Source organism: Xiphophorus hellerii, chromosome 5 (genome assembly GCF_003331165.1).
Source record: "Xiphophorus hellerii strain 12219 chromosome 5, Xiphophorus_hellerii-4.1, whole genome shotgun sequence".
Classification (NCBI taxonomy): Eukaryota; Metazoa; Chordata; class Actinopteri; order Cyprinodontiformes; family Poeciliidae; genus Xiphophorus; species Xiphophorus hellerii.
Window position 1 is genome coordinate 8,251,067 of NC_045676.1, and position 27,776 is coordinate 8,278,842.

The window sequence follows — 27,776 nt, forward strand, 5'->3', positions numbered from 1 at the left end:
ATTGTACTCAAACTACTTCAACGTATTTCTATTAAAGTAAAAGTAAAATATAGCCAGTCAAGAAATTACATAAAAGTAAAAATGCATTTGGTAAAAAGGCTACTTCAGTACTAATTGATGAAAAAATTTGGTTTGTTACTGAAAAATGATGTCATTAGACAAGCAAAAATATTAAGTTATGTGCAAATTAAATTACTCTACCCACTTCAGCTTGTTTTGTATAATTTTATCCAACAGCCAAGTGTCTTTTTTCAAGGCTTAAATTTTTACTTATTTCAAAACCTAAAATTAGAAATTAATGTTAAAAAAAAAAGTTCTTAGATATTCATAAAATTTTTTACATCCCCCCCAAAAGGCCATGCAGCATGCATATATATATATATGGGAATATATTTGGGACATCAACCAAATCAATTAAATAATCAAATAAAAATATTTCATATACTGCACCAAAAAATATTGAAATGTTTTTTGGTGCAGTTACATTTCTTTTGTTATGTACACTTGGAGCAAGTGGTATATATATATTGTCATGATGGGTGCGTTTTTCAAGCCCACATGCAGAACACCACACAGGAGAGCAATGTGAAATAAAAGATAAATTTATTGAAAACACTGCTGGCAGGAATAGTTGGCTCGGGTCGGGTCCAGGGAGAGAGGCTGGTTCAGGGAATCAAACAGTTCACTAGAGAGGCAGAGGGAGGTGATGAGTTCAGGTTTGTAGGAAATGACAATGTTAAGAGTGAAGGGGCAGATCTTACTTGTGATCGGCAGGTTAGAGAAGTGAGAGGGTAACTGCAGCGTCCGGGGTTTTAGTTCTCAGAGGTTCCAGGTGGTCGTCTTGTCCGACAGCGGGGATCCAGGAGGCAAAGGGAGTACGTCGGAGGGCGGACAGGTAGGCTCAGGATCAGCGGATGTAGAGGAGCCAGGAGGAAACACCTGGAGGCAGGAGAAGCAACAAAGAAAACTTTCACTAGGAGCAGATCAACAAGGCAAACCAGAAGCAAGCTTCTAGGGCAGGGGTGGGCAATCCTGGTCCTCGAGGGCCGGTGTCCTGCAACTCTTAGATGTCTCCCTGGTCCAACACACCTGAATCCAACAGCTGAATCACCTCCTAAGTGCAGTCAAGTTCTCCAGAGTCCTGCTAACGACCTCATTATTTGACTCAAGTGTGTTGAAGTAGAGATGCATCTAAAAGTTGCAGGACACCGGCCCTCGAGGACCAGGAGTGCCCACCCCTGTTCTAGGGGCTCAGAGGTACCGTGACTGGCTAACACTCAGGCGCCGAAGGACTGGCAGTCAGCTCCTCTTGAACATCTCGCTGATGAGCCAAACTCACGTCAGGTGTGGGATGACGTCATCCACGCCCTCCGACGGAATGGTAAAGGCGCCATCTAGTGGTGGAGAAAAACGAGTGCATGCACAAAAACTCCACAAAGGAGCTAAAAGACCCCGGAACATGACATATATATATATATATATATATATATATATATATATATATATATATATATATATATATATATATATATATATATATATATAGACATTGTCGTAGTGGATAAACAACAGAGGAAAGCCGTTGTGATAGATGTAGCAATACCAAGCGACTGCAACATCAGGAAAAAGGAGCACGAGAAACTAGAGAAATACCAGGGCCTCAGGGAGGAACTGGAGAGGGCCTGGAAGGTGAAGACCACAGTGGTGCCTGTGGTCATCGGGGCCCTCGGGGCAGTCACCCCCAAACTGGACCAATGGCTACAACAGATCCCAGGAACAACATCAGACATCTCAGTCCAGAAATGTGCAGTCCTTGGCACAGCCAAGATACTGCGCAGAACCCTCAAGCTCCCAGGCCTCTGGTAGAGGACCCGAGCTCAGAGGATAAGAACCACCCGCGGTGGGTGAGAAGGGAATTTTTTTATATATATATATATATATATATATATATATGTACGCACCACTTACGCACCACTTATGTACAAATCGAGAAGGACCTCGCTGCAGCAAACAGAAAGGGGCGGGGACGGACCTTTCCGTCAGTCCCATACCTTATTTGGAAATGGGACGATTGCATTCCGGAAATGAAGGGGGCGCTATTTTCATAATCACTAGTATAAATACCTTAAGACGCGGGGTTAAGAGGAAAGGAAGAAGAAAGAAAGAAGTTTGAGAGGTTCTTCCACTGGTGTTCGGCACACGATCACGGATCAATGCAAAACTCACAAAGTCAACAAAAGGTATTTTTACCTTCTTAAAATTTTTTCACATAGTAAATCAATACGCTTTTCTAGATTAGGTTGAAAATACAATTAACTGCTGTAAACTAGTGAAATTCGTAATTCATACAGGGGAAGGCTAATTTTAGCATGTAGCATAGCTAATTATTATCCCGCAGGGCACCATTAGATAAAAATAGAAAAGTAGATAACATGTATAATTGAGAAATGTATTTTATTCTCAAACTTTATTTTTTATCTTAATTATTCAGATCGACGTATCTATTTGCAACATTCGGAACGGAGAGAAGATTCTTCCGTATTGCATGAAAGATAAATATTTCTGTCCCCTTTGCTAATACAAGCTACAGAACCATTTAGCACAAACTGCTATGGTTCAACATAACGGTATGTATAACTACACTTGAAAAATATAAAATATTTTTTACATACTTACCAGTTTTCTAGTGTTTTTCTTTTATTTTTAAAGGTTAATCTTTTTAAATATGTTTTGTACACCAATGTTAAATTTCTGGAAAGTCTAATATATTTTATAAACTAACAGCAGCCATTATAGTTGGGTGTAGTACCCAGATGTGATACTCTAATGACGAGTAGCACTACTTCAATATATTTTTAGTAAGTAACTGCAATAAACTACACAAGTAAGAGTAACAAAGTATTTGGTGAAATGGCTATTATTAACTACTGTTTTACTGATCATAATGTGCAATGTGATTTTTTATTTTGTTTGGTTTTTTGTTTTTTTCAGATGCCTCTGAATGTTCTTGAAGCTGTTCTCCAGGAGGTGATACCAGCACAGGGAGACTCAGCTTACCTCACCTTGGCATTGACCTGCAAGTGCTTTGAAGCCGTTGTGTCTGACCCAGTTTTCAGGAAGAAGACTCACTTTGCTTGGCTGGATGGTTAGGACCTTTGACTTTTTTCATCTAAAACATGTGAAATTAGATTTCAACTACATGAAATCGATTTTTCATTAACAGGTGAGATCAACTGGGGCAAATTTTCAAAAACATTCAAGGCAGAAAACCGGATTCCTTTTGCGGTTGTAACGTGTTTTTCCTGCCACCGGTAATATAAAGACTGTGGGCTTCACCGGCGATGGAAGACGAGGAGAGTACCCTGGTTACAGCCAGTGCAGTGGACACTGCACTGGCTGTCAATACTGAATGCAAGGAGAACATTAGTTAAAGACTGAGGTCTTTCACACATTTCAGTTGTCACACATTGTTCGTTTTTTTTGTGACATGCCATTTTAAATCATTTCTGCTAAAGAATATTTGCCTTTTGACTTGTGCAGTCATCCTTTTTAATAATGTGTTCGTTCAATATCATTTACATTTTTGAATGTTCCTTTTGTTGTAGCTCAGTTGATTTGCATTATTTAGTTTTCATAGAAATGGTGCCGTTTCCACACAAAGTTACTTTGTGGCTGTAATTTGTTGGAGAGAGTAGAACCAATAAAGTAGTTGTAAATATATTGTAACAGCGTTGTTTAACAATAGGATAACCTTGTTTTAAAAAATTTTAAATGCAAGCAAAGCTAATAACTTGCAATATTTTATATGTGTAAATACAATGTTTCCTATACTTTTTGAACAATGACTGCAATCAATACAAATTTTCTTTACAAACCTGACATACAGCTAAGTTGTTTATGTTTTAACAGTCAGAATCAACTGTTGGGGTTTTTTGTAATAAAGTAAGCACATACAGAAACATATTGTTCAGTTACAAAGTCATAATACAAACATAAGATTAAAGGTATGCTGAGCCGGACTTTATGAAGAGAGATGAGCCCGGCGCCGTTAGGCTGGGATGGAGACACATGATCAGGTGATTGGCTGAGCAGCTGAGATGAAGACAGTTATAGTTAGAAATTACACATTGGTTTAATTTATGTAACCAGTGACTTTATTCAAAAAGGTTTTCATATAGAAAAAAGATCATTTTCTCTGGCAGTTACCAGCGCAGTGTCTACTGCCGGGGTCCGAGCCCCAAAGATTATTTCTTGTCAAATAAACTTTCTAAAACCTACTTTCTGTGTGAGTCTTTCCAGGTTGAAGCTGCATTTAAAGTTTTAAATGAATCCCTTTGGGTTTTGCAACAATTGGATATTTAAGGTCTTTATTTTATGAATCGATTGCAATTGATAGAATTGATATGGAATTTCTAAATGGAATAGTGGGACACCAATCAGTTTACTGGTTGAACTGGAGTCCTTATAGCAAAAGTTTCCAATGAGACATTATGGTAAACAATGATAATAGCTGAGCCAGGTCACCTGCAACCAAAATATTCTAGTTTTCAGAATGGCACTTGTTAGAAGTTCAGAAGTCCTTTGGTTTGTTTGTAAATTATATTCACAATGTGAATAATAAGAAAAATATTTGGCAAATAAACAACAAAAGTGCTCTGTGAATGGACATACTAAGTTGGCCAAAATTGTTGACTAAATGTTTTACCGACCAAACCTCTTTTCCATCTAGTTCTTACTTAATAAGCCAGAGGCTATTATATTTTAGATTTTAACTTATTTATTTTAAGAATACCATTCACAACATCAAAATATATTATTTGAACTTTATTTGTTTATATCTCTTTTCTTAATCTGCGACGGACTGGCGATCTGTCCAGGGTCAGCAGCCCTCATGACCCAACTATAGGGATCAATCATGATAATTAATGGATGGATAAATATGCTCTTAATGTAATGTACATTTGTCTCCAAAATATTGATTTGATTCATGTTTTATTACTTTTGTTTGAGATAGATTGGGTGTAAGGATAGATAAATACATCTCCATAATGTTTCCTTATTGTTGCTTATTCTAGATTGTTTGTTACTAATATAATTTTAAATAAAGATTTAATAAAGATTTGAAAATAAAAAAAAGTGACTTACCACGTGACAGACATACCACATGACATATCACGTTTTGTAGCCATTTCTTTACTATTTAATTTGTATTTTTAATGTTGAAAGTGTTCTTGGGTGTTTTAAAAGGCGATGTCACATAAAATACGTTATTATTAGTATAATTATTATAACACGATCGGTACAGGAAATAGTGTCACTAGCGCCCCCTTCATTTCCGGAATGAAATAGTCCCATTTCCATATAAGGTATGAGACTGACAGTTGTCCGTCCCCGCCCCTTTCTGTTTGCTGCAGCGAGGTGTACTTGCTAGTGATGGGATTTTCGGCTCCTTTTCGAGATGCGGCTCTAATGGCTCTTCTTACTGTGGAGAGCCGGCTCTTTCGGCTCCCAAACGGCTCCCCATATATATTTTTGACATTATTAATTAATTAATAGCTTAAACCTAATTTTATAATATTTTGTTTCATTATTGACACTGTTAAGCACTTATGATGAGTAAAAATGCCGCATAACAATGCTATAGCAATACCGATGCGTGTGATGTCCGCATGTGCCTGTGCAGGTTGTTTGTCGAGCCTGCACGATAGGAAATGCTGACTTTGCACAGTCTGCACTCTGCCCTGGAGCTTGATGTAGCATTAAAATGAGTCCAAATCTTGCTCCGTTTTCTGTCACTCATTTATTTTCACCTATTCAGTTCTCACACTGACTCCCCTTATTTCTGTCGTGCTTCTTGACCGCTGAGTGAGTGTCTGTGCATAAACACCTGCCGACGAACGCTATACAGCTTGGCCAATTGCCTGCCGTTTCCACAAAAAAAGTGGAGATAAACTTTTTTTTCAGTGTTTTCCCGCCACATTATTAATTGAAACTGTGTGTGATTGGTCAGATGTGTGGAGCACACGCTTGACATGAGGGCAGTGGACCGACCAAGGGAAAAAAACTCTCCGCTCTAGCACTGGCAGAAGAGCAAAACGCGCAAGGAGAGGGAGAAGTACGGTGGCCGACAGGTGCAAATGCGCAGCAAAAGATAAACATGCAAACAAAAAAAAAAACACGCGCACAAATTAAATGCGGCAAGCAAAAAGCGAATAAAATGCAGCAAACAAAAAGAGAGACGCAAACAAAAAAGAAGACACCCCCGAATGAAATGCAGCAAACAAAAAGTGAGACGCAAACAAAAAAGAAGACACCCCCGAATGAAATGCAGCAAACAAAAAGTGTTGAAAACGGAAATGCTCCAGACCACTAGGGGGAGTCAAAGAAAATAGTATTCATTTCTATGGGACCAGATGCAAGATTCAGAGAAAGAAATTTGAAAGAAAGTAAAGGTATCTCTCTGAATCTTGCATCTGGTCCCATAGAAATGAATACTATTTTCTTTGACTCCCCCTAGTGGTCTGGAGCACTTCCGTTTTCAACACTTTTTGTTTGCTGCATTTCATTCGGGGGTGTCTTCTTTTTTGTTTGCGTCTCTCTTTTTGTTTGCTGCATTTTATTCGCTTTTTGCTTGCCGCATTTAATTTGTGCGCGTGTTTTTTTTTTGTTTGCATGTTTCTCTTTTGCTGCGCATTTGCACCTGTCGGCCACCGTAGAGAAGAGGGCGGAGAGACGGCGAGGCACCGCAGGACAAAAAAAAAACGATGTGGGGAAAAACTATCGGCTCTGGTACTTGCAGAGCACAAGCACAACGACAGGGAGGCGGAGAGACAGCGATATACTGTAGAAAAAAACCCGGCTCCCAAATATAATCCTAAAACGGCTCCCATTGTGGAGCCGGTTCCAATCGTTCACTTCAAAGAGCCGGCTCTTAGAGCCGGATCGTTCGCGACCGACACATCACTAGTACTTGCACAAATCTGGAGAAGCACGTCGCTGCAGCAGGCTGTCATTGGTCCTTCCCCTCCGCTTTCTGTTTGCTGCGAGGTGTGCTTAAATTTGTGGCGGGTTTTTTAAAAATAAAAAATAAAACCCGCCACAAATTCCCTCTTCTCATTCATTCACCCCCTCTTCTCACTCACTGAGCCCGGGTTAGTTGTCCTAGACGTCCGAAAGGTCACATCAGGTGAGATTTCTCTGTATTTATCTGTGCTGTTGTCTGTTAAAATGATTTTCTTTCAGGTATTAGAAATGGTCACCCAAAAGGTGGAGTCTTTTTAGCGCCACAATTGAAACACAAATTTTACATAAAGTTAAGTAAAGTGTTATCTAAAAGTAAAATACTCAGTTTAATTACAATAAAACTATTTGCATGTGTAAAGAGGCTTACAGTCTAAGTTGGATTATACTTTAAGACTATATTTACTAATTATTTACTTTGTTGTTAAAAGAAAATACACGTGTCTGGTTATCAGAAAACGTACTTTATTTCAGTCAGGGAGTTTTTACTACTTTCTGATAGGAATTAATGTCACTTAGATAATTTAGCCCCATATAGAGATGAGTCGGTGCTTCCTTATTTTATGGCGGCAAATTGAACTGAAAGTGCGCTATTATTATATTTTGTAGAGAAAATGTGAATTCATTAAAAGCAAATAATCCTCGTGAAATCGATGGACTTTACTGAGCTCTGAATGGAAACAGCGGTAGAAAACCTGAATAATTACATCGTGTTTATTATTGCCGTCACATTTTTCAACAACACATCCATGCATACAATATATTAAATCCATTTCAGCTATACAGAAACAATTTCTGTAAGATACATTTAAAAAATATGACAGAACTAATGATTTATGACAAAATCTCATGAAAAAATGCCTTCCTTATGTTATTTAGAACATTTGCATGATTAAGGACAGCATTCTCTTTTGTAAAATCAAATTAGTGTGCCGTTTTTTTAGTTTTCAGATATTAAATATAACAAACTTTTACTACTAAGGAAGGAAAAAAGTGCTGCAGGTTGATAGAAGTTTTGACTTCAACAAAAAAAGAGAGAAAATGTTAACGGACGCTTTCATTTCCTTTGGTCCATATTATAAACTAAAAAAAACACATGCATACAAGAAAACTGAGAGGCTTTAGTTTTGATTCTTTTAATGAACAGAAGAAAGAAAAATGTAATTTTCAGTTGTTGAACTGATCAGGTGTAAAATACTGATTGTTAATACTTTCCTTATTGATTTGCAACATATTGTAAATTAAATATAGTTGATTTTGGGGCAACTTCATACTGTCAACTGGCAACGATTGTTTTTATGAGTAGAAGATTTATAATGAGCAAATGTCCTCTAAATGCACGTTAATATCTTATTTAGGACTTGCCCGTTTGCAGAGGAGCGACAGAAGCAGCAAAATGTGGAATGAAAAGAAACAGAGTTCACCTTCTGATCGGTGAGTTTGGCATCTTGTTGCATTTGTAGATAAATAAAACAAAAAAGTGTTTTTTGTGTAAAACACTTAGAGATGTTTTTTTTTTATACTCAGTGGTCAGATTGTTGCCATCATCATCTTTATTCTCGGTCTGGAAACTTTGCTGCCCTGGAACTTCTTCATCACCGCCTCACAGGTTTTTATATATATATACATGTAAAAATTCTTTCATTTTCCGCTGTCTTTGAAAATGCATTTAAATGATTCTTTTATGTTTTTCTGTCTTCAAGTACTTTAACATGCGGCTGAATGAGAGCGTCTCCTCTAACGGTACGTCAGGCCCGGTGCAGAGAAAGTACAACTACGACAGCTGGATGGTTTTGCTCTCCCAGCTTCCTCTGCTCCTCTTCACTCTGCTCAACTCGTTGCTCTACCAGTGGTGAGTGCAGCTGCAGCTAAAATTTGGATAATTTATTATTCGTCTCATTTTTCGTTTAGTGTTTTCGTAATCTGGCATTATTTTAAGAAAATCTTCCTCTGGCGTCTGCAGGGTGAAGGAGCGTCTCCGCGTGGCCTTCAGCCTAGTCGTCATCTTCCTCCTCTTCGCCCTCACTGCCGCCCTGGTCCAGGTCGACATGCAGCCCGACAACTTCTTTTCGGTCACTATGGCAACCATTTGGTTCTTCAACGGTACGTTCCTGGACATTATTTCTGAAATCCTCTGGTTTCAGAATGTAGATCTTTTTGATGCAGTCCGTAAACTCGATTTCATTCTCGAGGAAACGTTGGATTGTCAAGCAGATATTTATCACATAAAATGTCTGCCTGGCTGTGCAATATTTTAAGGAGCGCTTTGATTCTCCCGTCGTTTCATAACGCCTGATGTGATCAATCTGAGCTGATTGTTTTAACCTGTGTGTGTTAATGTGTGTGTGTGCAGTGTTCAGTGCAGTGCTGCAGGGCAGCCTCTTCGGGATGGTCGGCCTGTTTCCCCCTCGTTACAGCACCGTGTTCATGAGCGGTCAGGGTCTGGCTGGGATCTTCGCAGGCGTCGCCATGCTGTGCTCCATCATGAGTAAGAACCTTAAGGACACCTGCATTATTATTTTTTTTTTAAAGGTTTTATTGGCTAGGGGCCTTTATTTGATAGTGAATTGACAGGAAAGTGGGTAATGAGAGAAGGGGGAAGACATGCGGCAAAGGTTGCCAGGCTGGGAATCGAACCTGCGACGTCCGCGTCGAGGACTAAGGCCTCCTTATGTGGGTTGTGCTTCACCCCTGCACCACCACAACACCTGCATACACTCACTAAATCCGTTTGTTGATACTTCAAGAAGAAAAGGAAAGTGCAGTAGATAAACTACTATTTCCCAGAGCAAGATTGGTATGCTGCGTTCAGTTCCTGACAAATTAATCGCTTCTTAAGTGAAAGTTGTCTGATTTCTCCATGCATTTCTAGTTATATTTATTGGTGTTATAAGAGTGCATAACTATTTATCATGCTCATCATTAGGCCTGTCGCGATAAACGATAAATCAATTAATCGTAGGATAAATTAAAACTATCGACGTCATTTTAATTATCGGCATTATCGTCTCTTCCAGCCTTTTTCTCTTTCTGTTAATGGCACTGAATGAAAAAAGGCTCAACTCCGGTGCTCTCCACTGACCCTCCCTTCCTCATTTCCTTAGTGTAAAGCCCAGCGCACACGACACGATTTTAGAGCTGTTGGCCGATTGTCGGCCCATTTTCAAAACCTGACAGGCCACACATTAGCCGACAGAAATCCTAGGTATAACGGTTCAGGACCGGGGTCGGTCCGGCCGTGTGGTGTCCAACAATGGGCACAAAATAATGGCTACAAGTCCAGTTAACTAATTTTAAAACCAGGAATTAATCAATGCTTTACTACAGTCTACCTGCAATGCATGTGGCTAGTGTCAGCGTAAAGTCCTGACTGAATGAAAATCATTATAACCTATTTACGTCACGTTAACGAAGAACAGCTGAAAAGTTACCGGGTTTATCAACTGCGGTAGCAATTTCGCTCCAACTCCTCCTCTTGTCATTTCTATATTCTTTGCATGTTGAATAAACATTAATGTTGTTTCCACATATCATCTCCAATGTCCGCTGGACTTCGGGTTGCGCCGTTTCAGCTGTTTGGGATTCCCCTCTGTAATTTCCCCTCACAAAGCAATCCGAGCTTTCTGATTGGCTGCCTGTCACATTCAACAGGCTGCGTTAACGATCCCAGTCGGGGAAAAACCCTGATTTGGATCGGAGCGGCAACGATGATCTACCGTAACACACCACACAATCTTAGAAAGACCAACGTTTTAAGATTGTTGTAAGGGGAAAAATAGCAGCAAAAATCATGTAGTGTGAACTATTGCATCAGGTAGTCGATGTGCCCATCTTCTCTATTTAAATCTAATTATTACTGAAGGGCAACATAATATACAGACTTCATAATCTGCACTCTTTTGGTTGAATGCAGTATTTATTTCCACTTTGGCTTTATGTTGTTCAGTTTCTTTTCAAGTACATTTTTTGTTAATGGAGACTGAGAATGCATTTTATTTTTGTTTTTGTTTATTTTGTTTATCAGTTCCAGTGTTTAGTGCTCTTTTGAAAATAAAGTGTATCTATCTTTGGCAGGAAATCGCATGCATTATTACGTCATTTTCAGTGTAAAAAGGTCTTCAAACAATATTATCGTTTATCGCAATAATTTTTGAGACAATTAATCGTTCAGCAAAATTTGTTATCGTGACAGGCCTACTCATCAAGGATCATTTTGCTAATTCCAGATCACACTGAGGTGTCACACTGCAAAAACACAAAACCTTAATTTTTGTCTAGTTTCTAGTGCAAATATCTTAGTACACTTGAAATAAAACAAAACTAACTTACAACTTAACTTACTTTTTAGCAAGATGTAGAGGATTGTTTTGAGTAAACAATTCCCTAATAATAATGAAAAAGTACTAGTTCCATTGGCAGATTATTTATAAGACATTTTTCCCATGTTGCAAGTTAATTTATCTGCCAATGGAACAAGTACTTTTTCATCAATATTAAGGAATTATTGACTTAAAACAAGCCTCCATATTTCAAGTGATTTTGTGTTTTTGCAGTGCAGCTGTAGTGCTGACAGTCATAAGAGACTGACCCTACAATAAACTGAAAATCTGTTTCTCTGCAGGTAAAAGTGACCCAAAGTCAGCTGCATTGGGATACTTTGTCACTCCATGTTTGGTCACGTTAGGGGCTCTACTCTGCTACCTGCTGCTGCCACACGTGGTGAGCTGAGTCTCCAAAATAAAAGAAAAATTAATCAGGAAGCCTGGTAGTTCTGGAAAACATTTTAAAAAATAAGAGACTAGAGATCAGTTTCTCTGGCTTTACTTTTTATAGGTTTATGTTTGAGTAAAATGAACATTGTTATTTTATTTTATGAAATACTGACAGCATGTCTCTGAAATTCCAAGCAAAAAACTTTGAATTTATTTGCTAAATTGAGAAATGGTCAAAATAACAACAAAGATGCATCGCTTTCAGACCTCAAATAATGCAAAGAAAACAAGTTGATAGTCATTTAGAAGCAACAAAGTTTTAACTCAGGAAGAGTTCAGAAATCAATATTTGGTGGAATAACCAGGAGGTTTTCAATGCAGTTCAGTGGAGCGGACTCTTCATTTTATCCAGAGCTGTATATGTGTGAAATTGTGTCATTTTCTATTTGTACAGCCTCCTGATGTTGTTGGCTTCCCTTGCAGGAATTTGCTCATTATTATCTGAACAGAAATCAGGCTGTCAAACTGGACACATCTAATAAGCTCCTCAGCAACACAGGTTGGTTTTATGTAGTAAACTTAAGATGACATCAGCGGATTTAATGCAATTAAGTATTTCGGTAATCTTTGACTTACCTGCCTTTTTTTTCTTCTTATTTCTGAAGACAAAATAGCCTCAAATGACAACGTAAAAGACCTGGAGGCGAGAGGAGTCCCAGAGGAGAGTAGAGAGCGCTCTTCTGTCTTTGCTGTCTTTAAAAAGGTAAATTCATCCTCACATTTCTTTCTCTGTGATGAGAGATAGTTAAAGTTGTAAAAATAAAGTCAGGTCCAGCTAAAGATGAAACAAATCTTTAGCTGGATTTGTTTCCAGCTAAAGAAACAAGCTGAGAAAGCTTCTTTCTCAGCTTAAAGTCGTCTGTTGTTGTCATCTGACAGATCTGGCTGATGGCTCTGTGTGTGACGTTTGTGTTCGCCGTCACGCTGTCGGTGTTTCCTGTCATCACAGTCCGAGTGAAGACGGTCTACACGAAGAACGCTGACTGGGGTGAGACACTGACAAACTGCAGCGCCGGAGGGAACGCATTATTTCATGCCTCATTCATTTATTTTTAAACCCTGTAAATAAAAATAGATATTTCAGAGAGAAAAAGAAAATCATATTTGTCGTTCATTTGCCTCATAATGGAGCCAATAGTTATTTAATATTTTCAGTTTTTAATGATTTAAAGTAGAATAATCTCTGCATTTTCTATTTGTGCATTTAATATGTAATTAATTTACTATTTTTAAGCAATAAAACAAATGTTATGTTTTGTTTTAATGCTGATTCGTACTTAGCCTGGTCTGTTTTCTGTGTCCTTCAGACAAAGTGTTTACCTGTGTGTGCTGCATTCTTGTTTTTAACATCATGGATTTGGCCGGCCGCAGCGCCCCGTCTCTCTTTCAGTGGGTGAGTCTGCAGACACGCTTCCAGAATATTCCTCACTTCTAAAGTTAAACGATCAACAACTTAAAGGAAAACTGGATTTTCTTCATTGTACTGAGCTTTTCTAAGAAGATTTTTGTGAAATTTCTGATTAAATTAATTGAAATCATCTATCTTTCCAGGTAAAATCATAAAATTAAAAAGCAAGACGAAAGGTTTAGTCTTAACTTGTATTTTGAATTTAAAAAATGCTTTTTTGCATAAGCTTCCCAGTTGACTAAAAGGAGAAATTCACATTTTGCACCTTTTTATACGCTTAAAAAACAACAACACTCAGCCTGTTTTTTGGCAATAAGTTGATGTTTTTTGGTGTCTAGAAAAAGGGCAATTTCAAAAACCTTTGGTATGTAACGTCACAAATCAGCAGGCACTGCCCGTTACCTAGCAACCCTAGGGAAGCACAGCCCTGTTACCTAGCAACCCAAGCAGAGTTCCAGCTGGTTTTACTGCTGCAGACATTTGTCTGCTAGAAAAGATTATTGTTTTGTTGTTGACTTACTATCCAGAAACTATGTGCTACATTCTTGTTGTTTGTGCAGGAGGCTCTACTGCTGCTTTTCAAAGATGTACGGTTGTAAAATTGCGCATCTGTTTGCAGCCATTTTCATGTGCGAGTGTAAACGTTTAGCTGGGGGCGCAGCCAGCAGCCACTTATTGACATTTAAAGAGACAAGAGCTCATTCTGAAAAGAGCTCAAATAGGCAGAGCCGATCAAACTAAAATCTCATTATCTAAAAATAATTTTGTGCAAAAAAATGTAGTAAGCATGTTTTGTATAGGATAGGTTAGCATAGACCTATCCTAACCTGTTCAAGGCTGAAGAGCTTTAAAGTTTCGACATGATTTCTGACTTCCTCTGCTGATGTTTGTGCAGCCGTCCAAACAGAGCCGTCTGTTTCCCGTCGCTGTTCTGTCCCGTCTCGTCTTCATCCCTCTGCTCATGATGTGCAACATTCCCAACTCGAAGCTCGCCGTCCTCTTCAGACACGACAGCGCCTTTGTTGTCATCATGGCTCTGTTCTCCTTCTCTAACGGCTACCTGGCGACCCTCTGCATGGCCTACGCTCCACAGTAAGTACTAAACCAGAACCATGCAACATTAGACTCTACATTTTAGGCTCGTTTACTGTTTCACCTGTTAGTGAAATAATAAACAGCCTCATTTCTTTACAGCAAGATATTTTCCCCATGTTTTTAGTGAAATAATCTCCCAATAAAACTGGAACTTTTTCATAAACTGACTAAAAACGAGCTTATGTGTCTTATTGAAAAATTATTTGTAAGTTAATTATGTCTTATTTCAAGTGCACTAGAAACCAAACCAAAAATACTTGGTATGATTTTGTGCTTTGCAGTGATATAATTCAAGATGACTGAATATAAATAAATAACTCTGAGTTTCCTGCAGTGTATTATGAGCCTGGCGGGCTACCAGGCTTAGCATTGTTTATTTAGTTTAGTTTAAAAAAATTGTTTTTTTAAATTATTGCCTTTTTTTTAAGACTTTGTAGTTGGTGTTTAGGTATTAATCTTCCAGTCTTCCAGTAACGCAAAACTATCAAGTGATATTTACAAATTTTCTGTCAACTTTAAAAAATTTTTTTACTTAAAAACAGGACAGGCTGCTGGAATAAATGTCTGTCCGAGCACCGAGCTTAGCAAGTTTTCTGGGGGAAAACCCTGTAACTAATATGCTGAGTATAAATGTATTTGTAATTTTCAGCAGTGAAAATAATTTTTATGTAGTAAATATGGCATCAAAACTGGCTCCACTCCAGCCCAGGGCCCCACATCTTTGTAAATCCGGCCCTGTCTTCAGTAATCGATCAAACATTCAGCACAAAAATAAAAATTTGATTTTAGTTTCCATCCAAACTACAGAGCTGTTGAAACATTCATCAGTCCAAACTGTTTAAAATATTTTCATGTTTCGCTTGTTTGGAACTAAATTTGCTAAATTACCAGCGCCACCTGCTGTCCAACATGAAAAGAATCAACATTCAAAGCGATCAAGCTGATGGTTAAAGCGGAATCAGCTTCATTTTGGGTTTGGTGGCTCTAATAGTTACTTTTCTGCAGGTTGGTGAGGAGCAGAGACTGTGAGACGGCCGGCTCTCTGATGACCTTCTTCCTCGTTCTGGGTCTGGCTGTGGGAGCCTCCTTCTCATTCCTACTGGGAAATCTGGTTTAGACAAAGTCCACGTAAAAACCCAACATAAAGCACGTAGATCAGGACTCTTGTATTTCTTTTTGCTCATGTTTGCATTTAGCATTATCACTTTTTTTATACTGTTTGTAATTATTTTACCATTTTTAAAGATATTTTTAACTTTTTCAAAACAACTTAAACATTTGGAGCACTAAAGCCTTGTATTAGTAACACAAAAAATTAATTAAAATTAGCACTCACTATCGCCCCCTGTGAGGTGAATGCATAAAAGTTTAAAGCTTGTGTTTAGAAGTAAAGAAAGGTCAATGCAGCTAATAAGAATTTCTTTCTAACTGTAACACAAACAACCACATAAATCAGTCTTTGTTAATCTGTAGATATTTTTTTAAACATATTTTGATGCACTAAATTGACATTTTATGGTTTTTAAAGGGATTTTTGTCTGAAGTGACTTTATTGTTTGATCTTGTATGCTGCTTATTTATATTTTCTGTGGCTTTTTTGTAATGTAAGATTCTTGTTTTCTATATATTTATAAAACCGGTTTTGTAAAACTGATCCTTTTTCATTAAAGTTGCTTAAAAAGTTGTGTGTGAGGCAAAGTAGTTTTTGTATGATTGTCTGTTTTTAATCTCCTGGAATGGAGTTCTTTTCTTTGTGGGTTTTTTTTTTTGTACTTCCTCAATTAAAGTATAAATAATAAAATGGTAGTTTTACAAAGGCTCATGTTCGTTTCTGAATATTAACATTTCATTTCTAAATTGTGCTGAGCACTGTTTGGTTTGAGCCTGAGTGGAGTAAGGGCGCCACCTAGTGGTGAGATTTTCGTCCCTCTTAGAAGGCTGGTGTTCCTTTACAGCGTCACTGCCATCGTTAATTAATTCTTTATTTGTTCATTATATTCAGGTAGTTTTCATCTTGTTGATGTTGATATTTAGACATAAGAAAAACAAAAGAAATATATATATATATATTTATTTATTAACGGAATAATTATTGGCTAGAAAGCGAAAGAGCTGCTTAGAGTTTTTTGGGTTTTTTTACATAATTTGAACAAGACAAAATTAAAAATGCTAAGAGAGGAATTTTGGGTAGAACATATTTACAGAAAAAAATTGTTAATTTTTTCTTAAATGCAAAACGCGGTGTTTTTTTTTTTTTTTATTTAGCAGTTTTTGCTTAATAACTTTTCTGACTTTGCTGTTAAAGGAAAAAAAAGTAAGAGCAAATATCCTTTCATTTGCACAGTACCCCAAACCAGAGAGAACAATTGTTCAAGCATGCAAAGCATAAGTCGACAAAAGCAACTAACAAAATAGAGCAACTCCACCATGTTGCCAAAATGAGCAACGTAGTTCTAGGATCACCTTTAGTTGCGTCACCGTTGATCTGAGCAGCACTTTGCCTCCACTGACCGTGTTTCCTCTCCCACAGGCTCGGCCCTTTCCTTTAGCCAACAGACCTCTGGCTTCCTCCCATTCTTCCACTCTGTGGAAAATAAAAATAAAATTCGGAGAGTGCTTCTGACTTTCACTAAATCACAGAAAGTAAGAGTGAAGCCTTACCATCAGAAGAATTTCTTTTATTCTATTTCCTGCACAGTTGGTGAATACTTCTGGGACGTAAGTCACGCTTGTTTTTTAGACTTATGGAAAGGAAGTTCTTATCAGATTTCTTAATATTCCTGCTGACACGATTACTAAATATATTATTCACCTTCCATTGAAATGACCGCAGATTGCTGAGTTTAATGTACAGATCCAAGCTGTTGTACTGTTTCCTTTGTTATTCACATTGTTTCTTTTTGTTTTTCCATACAAACCCCTCTGAACATTTAGTAAAGTTTTACGGTGAGTTTAGTTCAGTGTCAAGTACTGTTTATAAAATGTTTTATTGCTTGGATTTTTCGACTAGATAAATCTTAAAACCAGACTGAAGATTAATTATATAGTCTGCAGATGAGTTCGCTGCTTTCCATCCATCCTTGTCCCTAGTGGGGTCAGGAGGGGTTCTGGTGCCTATCTCCAGTGTGACATTTCAGGCGAGAGGCGGGGTTCACCCTGGACAGGACACCAGTCCATGGCAGGGCAACACAGAGACAGACAGGACAAACAACCACACACACAAATCAAGGAAGAATTTAGAGACCAATTAACCTGACAGTCATGTGGGAGGAAGCCAGAGTACCCAGAGAGAACCCACGCATGCACAGAGAGAACATGCAAATTCCATGCAGAATGACCCTGGGCCGGGAACCTTCTTGCTGCAAGGCAACAGTGCTGCCAACTGCGCCACTGTGCAGCCCGCAGTTTGCTGCTTTAGGAACATAAATTCAGTTCCTGTGTGAAAAATTCTGACAAACTTCCATGTTAAAAACAGTTTTAATTCTCACCATACAGCAAAATAGATACTTGTAGATGGATAATTTGAGTTGTCACAAGATGCTCCAGTTGTCATGATGAGTTGTCAAATCCTCAAGAAAATTTTTATTGCAAGTAAATCTATGGTTATATTTAACACTCACCAAATTTAGAATAATCTTCAGTTATATATATATATATTCCATCACTTGAATGAATTTAACCACTTAGTTTTAAATGACCAACATTCTGATAGCAATATATTTTACTTTTTCAGTATTAAAGCCTTTCATAGTTAATTTACTTGTTTATTTAGTGTTTTTGTAATTTCTTAAGCAACAGCTGAAATGTTTTGATCTATAAATTCATTCCAGCAGGACCAGCGTATAAACAAAAGTTAAGTGTACATTTTTAAAACCCTTTTTTTCTGCCAAAGTGAAGCTCACATGTTCTTACTTTTTATTTGTTTTGGTCTTCATGAAACCAGATATTTACATTTCTCACCTTTTGAAGTTGAAAACGACCAATTTTTTCTTGGTTAGAATTACAAAAATTATTTCTATTTGCTAAATGCCAAGAAGCTTAGAGAGAATATTTTCTAGAAATTTTTTTTTTTGCTTCTCAAATTCAAAAATTTACATTAGGTCAGAATGAGGGACAACTGTCTGTCAAAATATATGATTTGAATCAAATCTTTTCCCACCAATAATTTTGATAATTCTAACTAAGCTAAAACAAGAAAAGTTTGGACGGATTTAACTTCAGACAGTGAGAAAGAAACGTGTTCTTGTCTTTTTATTCTGTGTATGTAAATATCTAGTTTTAACTTTATAAAAGTTCATAAACAAATGAACTCTCTTGTAAATGTTACAATGTTTCTTATCCCAAGAGTTAGTGTCAGACTGCTGCATCCTTGGTGCACAAAGGAGCGTTATCGCAGGTCCTTCCTCCCAGCAGCAACTTTATAGCAGAAAAACGGAAAAAACACTCCAACTGCATCTTTAAAAGCTCAAAAATGAGCATAAGATTCATGTCCATGATTATACTTTTAATCAAAAGTTTGAGTTTTTAATGTGCTGCCTGTGAATTATCCACAGCTTCTTTTTTCATGAATCTGAGAAACAAATGAAGCTGTGAAACTTAATTTGCGGGAGACTGAGGAGGAGTTAGCGCCTAACAATGAGCGCATTTCTTATTGACCTGGCAGAGAAAGGCATGTGGGGGCAGCTGATTATCAGAGCTGCGCTGTGTGCTGGAGGGTAATCAGGAAGGTTGAAGCTTTCCGTCAGTGTTGATTCAGTCCTAAGCGACGTCACAGCCAGTCAAACTGGAGCTGCAGCTTATTGCTCTGCTGTTTGCTTCCTGCAGATGAAAATGGCTGAATCGCACAGGGTGACAGCGCAGGGCAGGAAGGTAAGTTTGCACACCTGACGACAAGCAAGTAGGAGTTAACAATTAACCAGAACATTAAAAAAGTGTCTAAAAACTTGCTTCCATATTCTGAATGTAGCTGGAGTTCTCTGGTGACAGCTAATATCTGAACTTTTTACTTGTTTGAGTTTTCTAAAGCGATATGAACTTGCTTTTGTCCCAAGTAACAAGTCATCAAGAATATGCAAAAGATCCTTTTGAAAACTATCAAAATAAAAGCTTCTTTTTAACTTTGCAGGTTAGAAAAGCCCCTTTTGAACTACTAACATTAAAAATCCATCCATCCATTTTCTAACACCCTTGTCCCTTAGAGGGGTCGGGAGGGCAAGAGGTGGGGTCACCCTGGACAGGTCGCCAGTCTGTCCAGGGCAACACAGAGACAGAGGGGACACACAACTATGCACACACACTCACATCTAGGGAGAATTTAGAGAGACCAATTAACCTAACAGTCATGTTTTTGGACTGTGGGAGGAAGCCGGAGTACCCGGAGAGAACCCAGCATGCACAGGGAGAACATGCAGAAAGACCCCCGGCCGGGAATCGAACCCAGGACCTTCTTGCTGCAAGGCAACAGCTCTAAGAACTGCGCCACTGTGCAGCCCTAACATGAAAAATAACGATCTAATATTATTTATTTATCTGTATATTTATACTATTTTCCCGTCTTTATTATTTAAAAAAATTTTAGCTAAATTTTATACCCTCTTTATTTATTTGGATGGAAATTTTCCGTTTCATATTTTCATAAACTCAATAAATATATTGGGAGAAAAAACAGCGGTCTAGTTAAAGGCAATTGTGTCTCACAAGATTTGAAAGCGGTCAAATTAACTTCATGACACTGTTGAGAAAAGAGGCCTGGATTGTCCAAATTGTTGACATTAAAGAGATTTTCTTGTCAGTGAATATTAAGAACACTCACTGATAAAAACATTAAAATAAAAACACCCAGAAGGATTTTTGATTTTAATGTAATTTTTAAAACTAGTCGTATGATCTAATTCCCAAAGAGAACAGGCATCGGAGGACACCAGCTGTTTGCACAGTGAATGTACTGTTGCAGGCAGTCGCTGAAGCACCTGACAGTTGGTCAAAACAACAAAGTAATCGGATTATAACTTGATAATTCAGTCAAGAAAATTCCAACACTTTCATGCAAACACAAAATGCGACCGCTATCAAACTCCTCCAAGGCTGTGAAATGAGGAATCTTCTGTTTCAACTGACTGTTGGTTGCTCCAGCAACTGCCTGAGAATCACTTTACCTCTAACTACACCATGTAAGGCCTCTGGTGATTGTTCTAAACAGCTCTGCAGAAATCTAATCCTTTTAATACCTTTTGTTGATTCTACATTAACATCCATATCCAGAGGAAGGTAGAGTATACAAAATATTACTCAAGTAAGAGTAGCATTACTTTAACATATTTTTACTCAAATAAAAAGCCTTCCAAGAAATGACTCAAGTCAGAGTAAAAACGTCTTTTGTAAAACATCTACTCAAGTTATGACTAATTAATCAAATGATCAATCATTTAATATTTTAAAAATATAAAGTTATGTGGAAATTTTGGTATTTTGTAGATTGAAATTACAATAAGTCATGTAAAAAACATCATTACAAAACAAAAAAATCAGGCAAAATATTTTATTTCTTCAAATTATTTTCTTTCAATAAAAAACTTATGAAACTAACAAAAACTGCATGTCTGTGTCTGGTGAATGTTTGGGTAAAACATGTTTATTTTTCACTCAATGGGTCAATCCAGAAGTGTTACTAAAGTAAGAGTAGCGATTAGTGGTGCACGATATATCGGCACAACATCAGTATTGACAGATATTAGCTATTTTTTTAACATCGGGATCGGTCTGGTAAATAAAACCACACCGATATTAACAAACAATATTTATTTTTATTTATATATATATTAGTTATCGGCCATAACAGCATATTGGTGCATCCCTAGTAGTGATACTTCATAAAATATTACTCAAATAATTGTATTATTTAAAAAAATTACTCAAATAAAAGTAAAAAGTAAAGTGTAGTAAATTACTCCTAAAAGTATTTTTTCTCTAAAATGTTATTCAACTTGTTCCTACCCTAATCTCTTCATAGTGTTTTATTTTGTTCCACATTTTTCCTTGTTTCAGACGTAACAAGACAAAATCTTCACTGAAGATTGACGATCTTTAAATACATTTTAAAAATCCTTTTTTAAACGTATTCCCTCTTGTTATCAAAACTGAAAATGTAGATTAGATTCTAAATAAAAGCATCCATCCTTTTCAAAATAAATCTCTAACAAAGTTGACACTAAAAGCTTTTATTTTGAATTCTAAGCTAATGTAATCAAACTTCCTGCTTCTCTGGAGCTGCAGTTCAGCACATGGCAGTCACAGGACCAGCCTTGTTACATCACCTTGTGAACTTAGTACCCGGCACACAAAAACAGATTAAAATGTTTTCTCCACACATAGAAACATATCTGTAATTAAATACAACAGTTTAAAAAAATTAACTATATTGGAGCTCTTTAGAAGAAGCCCAGAGAAGTTATGATGCATTATTTCCTTTCTTTCAGAAATGGAGTTTACCACAGAGAGACGAGACGGAGCCGAACAAATTGGTCTCTCGATGTCCGGATGGAGAAGCTGAAAGAAAACTGGTAAAAAATAATAATAATGAAAGCAACACATGCAAACCCAGGAGACAAACAATCTCTTGAAAAATACCTTCTTCATAAAGAGTAATGTTCTGAAAGAATATTTCATAATTTTTCTTTTCATAATACATCAGTTTACACTACAAAAACACTAAATCTTACTAAGTATTTTTGGTTAAGTTTCTAGTACAAATATCTTAGTTCACTTGAAATAAGACAAAACTAACTTATAAATGTCCTTTCAGCAAGAAATACAAGCTTGTTTTAAGTTAATAATTCTTTCATATTGATAGAAAAAATACCTGCAGAAACACAAAATCTTACCAAGCAATTTTGGTCTCATTTCTAGTGTAGATTTCTTAGTACACTTGAAATATGACAAACTAACTTAAAAATAACTTTTTAGCAAGATGTAGAGGCTTGTTTTAAGTAAATAATTCTTTATTATTGACGAAAAAGTGCTTGTTCCAGTGGCAGATAAATTAACTTATAACAAGGAAAAAATGTTGTTTTATAAGTGAAATAATCTACCAATGAAACAAGTACATTTTTATCAATAATAAGAAATTATTTACTTAAAATAAGGCTCTGTATCTTACTGTAAAGTTACTTGTAAGTTTGTTTTGTCTTATTTCAGGTGTGGTAAGATATGTATTGTATTAGAAACCAAAAATACTTGGTAAGATTTTGTGTTTTTGTGTAAACGCCCTGAAGAAAGAGAATATTTTAATAAAAGAGCCGGAGATGGTGCTTCTGCTCCAGCGATTATTATTATCTAATATTATTATTATCGATTCTTAACTCAGTTAGCTTACAAACATACACGTTGTTAGCAGTATGGTAGCTAACAACGGTGCTAACAATGGAGCTAACAACGGAGTTTGTTAACATTCGGAGAGTCAAAAAAAAAAACAATTCACAAGCTTTCTGAAAGTTAATAAACTAATTTACAACCTACAGGTGTGTTTATATATACTCATACCTGAAGAAGGGGAATATTTAAAAAAAAAGAACCGGACACGGCGCTTGTGCTCCAGCGATCTAAGGAGGAAGTTCCGGTGCTCTTCACTGGCGTTAGACTCCCCCTGCTGGTTGAATCTGACCACTGCATCAGCCAAATCAGACTAGATATTAAGATCTTCAGCCCAAACTGGTGGCAAAGCGTGCAACTTTTTAACATCAAAAAGAGTAAAAGTACCTCTGAATGGTAAATAACGAAATTTCAATCCATCAAATTTGCAGTGTAAACTGTGGGAGCATTAATGATTGTTTCTATGAGCTTATTGCTGATACTTTCCTTCTTGGCATTGTTTTAACACTCTTAAATATCACATGGTCAACAAAATGTGAAAACCTCCGCTTCTTTTAAACGCATTATTAGTTGTTGGTGATGAGTAATACAGTGTGTTTGTTATCAACTTAGTATATTATAGTGTATGTCAGAGGCAATATGGACTTAACCTTTAACCACAATATTTGTTTGGTACTATTTTGGTAACAATAAAAGTGAATAAGAACTGTTTTCTCTCTCTTTTAGGAGCACAGCAATCATGGACCCACAAATACAAATACTGCTTTTGGAAAGCATTCCCATTTCTGTTTAGGACACCAAGACTTATTCACAAAATAAGTGTGATTTTTATCACTAAACTCCACACAGTAATTGCATTTAATCACATTTTCACATTTATTTAATGATGGAGAACAGTAAAAACAGCAACTCCAACAATATGGAAGGTTTTGAGGCGTTTTAAACATCATTAATGACTATTATAAATTATAAACAATTCACTAAATACCCATAACATGAGATTCTGACGATATTGTGAAAAATTTGCTGTTTTATCAAAAGCTAAGATGAATTAAAGATAAAGATAAATCTGTAAATCTGGTTTTTCTGCTGGTCTCTTTGATAAATTCAACCTGAATTTAATTTATGTCCGTTCTAGTTCAAATCTTACTTAAAGAAATTTGAACCACACCAACATGTTTCAATGAAACTGTTCATATTTTAAAAATTATTAAAACTATTATATTGTTCATTCATTTAATTTTCCTTCAGGATTGATAAATTACTGCTGATTTAACACCTTGAAGTGCCACGCCCAGTCCAAAGAGATGCACAACTTAATTTTAAAGCATATTAAATTGTCTCTCTGTTGTCATGGAAACACTTTGTGCTTCCAGGAAGTTCCTTTCAGAGGTCACATCACCGGTGGGCTGCAGCCAGGGAAAAAGGTGATCTTGGTTGGGGTTGTGGATCCGAGTCCTGATCGGTAAAAGTCTGGTTATTTAAACTTTATCTTGTTTGTTACTAAATAGTTATTTAAGTGAGATATTTTTAATGTGTAGCACTTTTTATTTCATTGGTAGTAGAGGTGTAAAGAGCCTCTGCACAAATCGGGAGTTTTATGTATTTTTACTACGAAGGGAAAATTTAAAACACACCAAAATTTCTTATCACACTGTAAAACATTTGAAGTTGGTTTAACTTGAAAATGAAAGTCCACCTGCTGTCTTGGAAATGCAATTTAAGTCGACAAGAAAATTGTTTTGGTTTTAACTCAGAAATTAAAGTTCATGAAGCTGATTTAACAAGAGACAAGTTGTCTAAACATTGTTTTTTTTAAATGTATTAATCTTGAATTGTTTTAACTTAATTCTGCAATTTAAATCAAATAATTATTTCACAATATGTAAGAAAAAAACTGCCCTCACCTGGTTAAAGAGCCACATTTCTCTATTATTTTACTCACAATTTCAAGTTTAAATAACAACTTATTTCACTTTAGAATAATTTAAATTCTTGTTTCAAATTGCATGAACAAAATTGATATGATAATGAATTTTATTAAACATCACAATGAATTCAGCTCAGAAACATTTAGTGTGAACAGGACATTATCCTCAAGCTTTAAAATAAACTTTTGCCTTAATAAAACACAAGAGTCAGATCAATGTAACGCTCTTCCATCTCAGGATACAGAAACAAGCCGCTAAGCATTCTGGGAAATAGTTCCCACTCCTGTGTTTTTCTTCTTTCAGTTTTTTTTAAGTGCTAACCTAAAAACTCTAGTTTATTCAACTCTTGGAGGTTTGACAAAATTAATAAAAATGTTACCACAACTTACTGCTGTAAGTTTATCTTTCACAAACTCACATTCAGGTTCAAAATATTAAACCCGCTAGATGTATTCGACTTAAATAGTAGAAGATAGAAGACACAACTAAATGCAGCTCAAATGTTTTACAGTGCAGGATTGAATTAAAACCAAAGCTTCAACATAAAGCACTACACCTCCTCTGCAGGCGTAAATCTACTGTATTATTGCCACTGGAATTAGATGTTCTGTCTGCTTAATGGCCGCCATACGTCTTCTGTTCTCCAGGTTCTACATTGCTCTGACATGCGGCCGTGGGTCCAGGGAACCGCCACCTAACGTGGCGCTGGAGCTCTGTGTCCGATTTAAAGACAGACAGATCCTGCGGAGAGCCTGCATGTCGGGATCCTGGGGCGAAGTGGAGAGAGCGGTTCCTTTTTTCCCTTTTATCAAGGATCAGCCCTTTAAGGTACCAGAATCTCTGCAGAAATCCGAAGATGTCTTTTGCAGTACTTGTGGCAGACATTTTGTAACTTTCATAAAATATATTTTTTATATATTTGTTCAATCTGTCACCATGTTGCAATATGAGACAGATAATCTAAAAAGATCGATCTCTTTGGCCTTCTCCTATGTTACTGGAAACAACCAATCAGAGCTAGGAGAAGGAGGGTCTTAGTGCTGTCAATCATGTTTGTGTATGTGCTGCTCACATCCTCCTCCTGTCTCTCTGGTTCACCACAACGGTGTATGTGATGAATGCTCAAGCTAGTTAGGTGGTTTTTCTGGAACGGTAAGTTGTTTCTCTGCCTGTAGCACATTGAGCAGCATGCACATGAGGGTCATTGACAGCACCAAGTCACTCTTCCTGGCCCTGATTGGTTGTTTTTGAGCGGGAGCAGTGCATAGTTGCACTGAAATCAATTTTTCCACAGATTATCTGTTTCATATTAACCTGTCACAACATGGTTAATGGCTTCAACAAATATGTAAAAACATATTTTGTAAAAGTTAAATGAAGAAAAACTCTTTAACACGCAGTTAAAATATTGTAACGATAAAAAGACAACATGAAGCACAGAATCCTACTGTTATAGATAGTGAATTTAGAGAAATTAGTTATTTAATGCAGATATAAAATGTCTGAAGTGAAGCTAATAAGCTGCTTATTGTTTTTTTTTTGTCTGAATTATTTCTATAAATTGGATATTTAAAATCATCAGGGTACATATTACCTAATGACAGTTTTTCTTGAGTTTAAACGATTAATCAATTATTGAAATAATTGTCAACTGATTTAGTAGCTGATCATTTGATAACTGGAGTATACAGGCTCAAAAGAAAAATAAACAAGAAAAAACACGTCAAGCTGTTTTGAGTCGATTGTTGCTGCTGTGTTCAGGTTTTATAGGGAACTGAACTGAACTGGTTCTGTCTCCAGGTTGAGATCCGCTGCGAACACGGCAGATTTCAAGCGCTTGTGGACGGACAGCAGCTGTTTAGCTTTCAGCACAGAGTTCTGCCGCTCAGCCACGTCGACACTTTATGGATCAAAGGCAGCTTAAAAATCACAAAACTTGCCTAAAACAAAAGACTTTTAGACTTTTACACTTCAGAAGATCACAGACGTTTATATTTATCCAAAAATGCTTTTATGTTTAAAATTGTTCTACTTTCGGCTTACTTTGTTGGTACAGTTTTCTTTTTTTAGTTGTGAACCTCATCATCACTATTGACTTCAATCTGATTTTTATTTTAAAAATCTAATAATTAGCTCATGTTTTCTCTCAAAATTACAGTTTCATTGCTTTTTGTTACTTTACGTTCTACTTTGGCTACAAACATTATTCTTTTATTTATTATTCTTCCAATCATAATTCATGAACACTACATACTTTCTGACTTTACAAATTAAACTTTCTCTACTACATTGAAACTTGACTGCTAATATGAAGATACTGTTGGGTTTACTACCTCAGTCCAGTTATTCACTACCAAATTAGATTTATTTACTTTTAAAATGTAACCTCTTTGTTTTATTTTATGCAATTGCACAATAAAACTAGTTTTGATGTTTGCATTATAGGAGATTCAGGTGAAAATTATCATTCTTTGCACAGATTTCAATGTGTGTCATGGCTTTTTATGTTTTGTAAAATAAATAAATGATTAAATGTCTGTTTTTGGGTGGATGAAAGATTGTTATTATAATATATTCAGTTTATTTTTTTTAAAACAAAAGTTGTAATACATGTAACAACGTGTTCGGCTTCAACATTAATGATGCCCAAATTCATCGGTGGTATTCTGAGCTGATAGGTCTCTTTTTTGGACATGGGACAAACTAAACGAAACAGAAAATTAAATGTTGAATAGAATAATAATATACAACCTTCAAATATGCTCAAAATCTAAATATTTTTTTGTTTTTCTATTTTTCACTGTGCTGCAGTTTGCAGCAGAATCTTTTATATTTTCCTCGTGATGTAACATTTTCAGGGTTTTGCAGGCTGCATGTCTTTGTAATGTAAAGCACACAACAGGAAATGTGTAATTGCAACAGAGAAACTGGTGTGTAATTACGGCGGCATGGTAGGCTATTGTAGATAGGGGAAAAAAATGCACATTTTTGCCAAAACCTCTTGATTAATTTCAAGATTGATCTCAGAATTTCAGAGTTCTTTGGTGGAGATTTACTCATTTTTTTCTATCTGCAATGACCCAAATACGGCGTCGTAGCGGAACAAAAATATTAACATGAAATAATTTTCTGATAAACTGGAAATACACCGTACACCGGTTTGGCCAGCAGGTGGCAGTAGAC

General features: G+C 36.5%; 2 protein-coding genes and 2 long non-coding RNA genes across 7 annotated transcripts; 3 read left to right on the forward strand and 1 right to left on the reverse strand.

The window, feature by feature from the left end:
- Positions 1-586: 586 nt before the first annotated feature.
- LOC116720429 (uncharacterized) lies at positions 587-1,461 on the reverse strand. The gene is made up of 3 exons (XR_004339385.1): positions 1,262-1,461; positions 762-939; positions 587-685 (listed from the first exon to the last, which is right to left on the reverse strand). It is a non-coding gene; the product is annotated as an uncharacterized LOC116720429 (long non-coding RNA).
- Positions 1,462-2,053: 592 nt separating this feature from the next.
- LOC116720434 (uncharacterized) lies at positions 2,054-3,536 on the forward strand. Its single transcript, XR_004339386.1, has 4 exons — positions 2,054-2,240; positions 2,492-2,627; positions 2,992-3,145; positions 3,224-3,536. It is a non-coding gene; the product is annotated as an uncharacterized LOC116720434 (long non-coding RNA).
- Positions 3,537-7,022: 3,486 nt separating this feature from the next.
- Positions 7,023-15,980, forward strand: LOC116720807 (equilibrative nucleoside transporter 2-like). Its single transcript, XM_032564231.1, has 13 exons — positions 7,023-7,186; positions 8,379-8,454; positions 8,548-8,629; positions 8,724-8,872; positions 8,984-9,123; positions 9,374-9,508; positions 11,642-11,739; positions 12,216-12,291; positions 12,398-12,495; positions 12,672-12,780; positions 13,100-13,185; positions 14,096-14,292; positions 15,301-15,980. Exons 2-13 carry the CDS (start codon positions 8,417-8,419, stop codon positions 15,410-15,412), a joined length of 1,320 nt encoding a protein of 439 aa, XP_032420122.1. The 5' UTR covers positions 7,023-7,186; positions 8,379-8,416; the 3' UTR covers positions 15,413-15,980.
- An 893-nt stretch (positions 15,981-16,873) lies between these two features.
- On the forward strand, positions 16,874-27,130 carry lgalsla (lectin, galactoside-binding-like a). 4 transcript variants are annotated; one of them, XM_032563697.1, is made up of 6 exons: positions 16,874-16,996; positions 19,120-19,164; positions 21,771-21,854; positions 24,039-24,127; positions 25,241-25,421; positions 26,394-27,130. In XM_032563697.1, exons 2-6 carry the CDS (start codon positions 19,120-19,122, stop codon positions 26,535-26,537), a joined length of 543 nt encoding a protein of 180 aa, XP_032419588.1. In that variant the 5' UTR covers positions 16,874-16,996; the 3' UTR covers positions 26,538-27,130. The 4 variants fall into 4 exon arrangements, with proteins under 4 accessions (XP_032419588.1, XP_032419589.1, XP_032419591.1 ...); XM_032563698.1 differs by having other exon boundaries at positions 16,878-17,013; XM_032563700.1 differs by lacking the exon at positions 16,874-16,996 and having other exon boundaries at positions 19,000-19,164; positions 23,389-24,127.
- Positions 27,131-27,776: the final 646 nt, after the last annotated feature.

Excerpts from the sequence above, each read along its gene's own strand:
- LOC116720807 (XM_032564231.1), top strand. The coding sequence starts at position 8,417 with ATGTGGAATGAAAAGAAACAGAGTTCACCTTCTGATCG. Across the intron at positions 8,873-8,983 it reads AACTCGTTGCTCTACCAGTG|GGTGAAGGAGCGTCTCCGCG; the intron begins GTGAGTGCAGCT and ends TGGCGTCTGCAG. Across the intron at positions 11,740-12,215 it reads ACCTGCTGCTGCCACACGTG|GAATTTGCTCATTATTATCT; the intron begins GTGAGCTGAGTC and ends CTTCCCTTGCAG.
- lgalsla (XM_032563697.1), top strand. The coding sequence starts at position 19,120 with ATGAAAATGGCTGAATCGCACAGGGTGACAGCGCAGGGCAGGAAG. Across the intron at positions 19,165-21,770 it reads TGACAGCGCAGGGCAGGAAG|AAATGGAGTTTACCACAGAG; the intron begins GTAAGTTTGCAC and ends CCTTTCTTTCAG. Across the intron at positions 24,128-25,240 it reads GTGGATCCGAGTCCTGATCG|GTTCTACATTGCTCTGACAT; the intron begins GTAAAAGTCTGG and ends TCTGTTCTCCAG.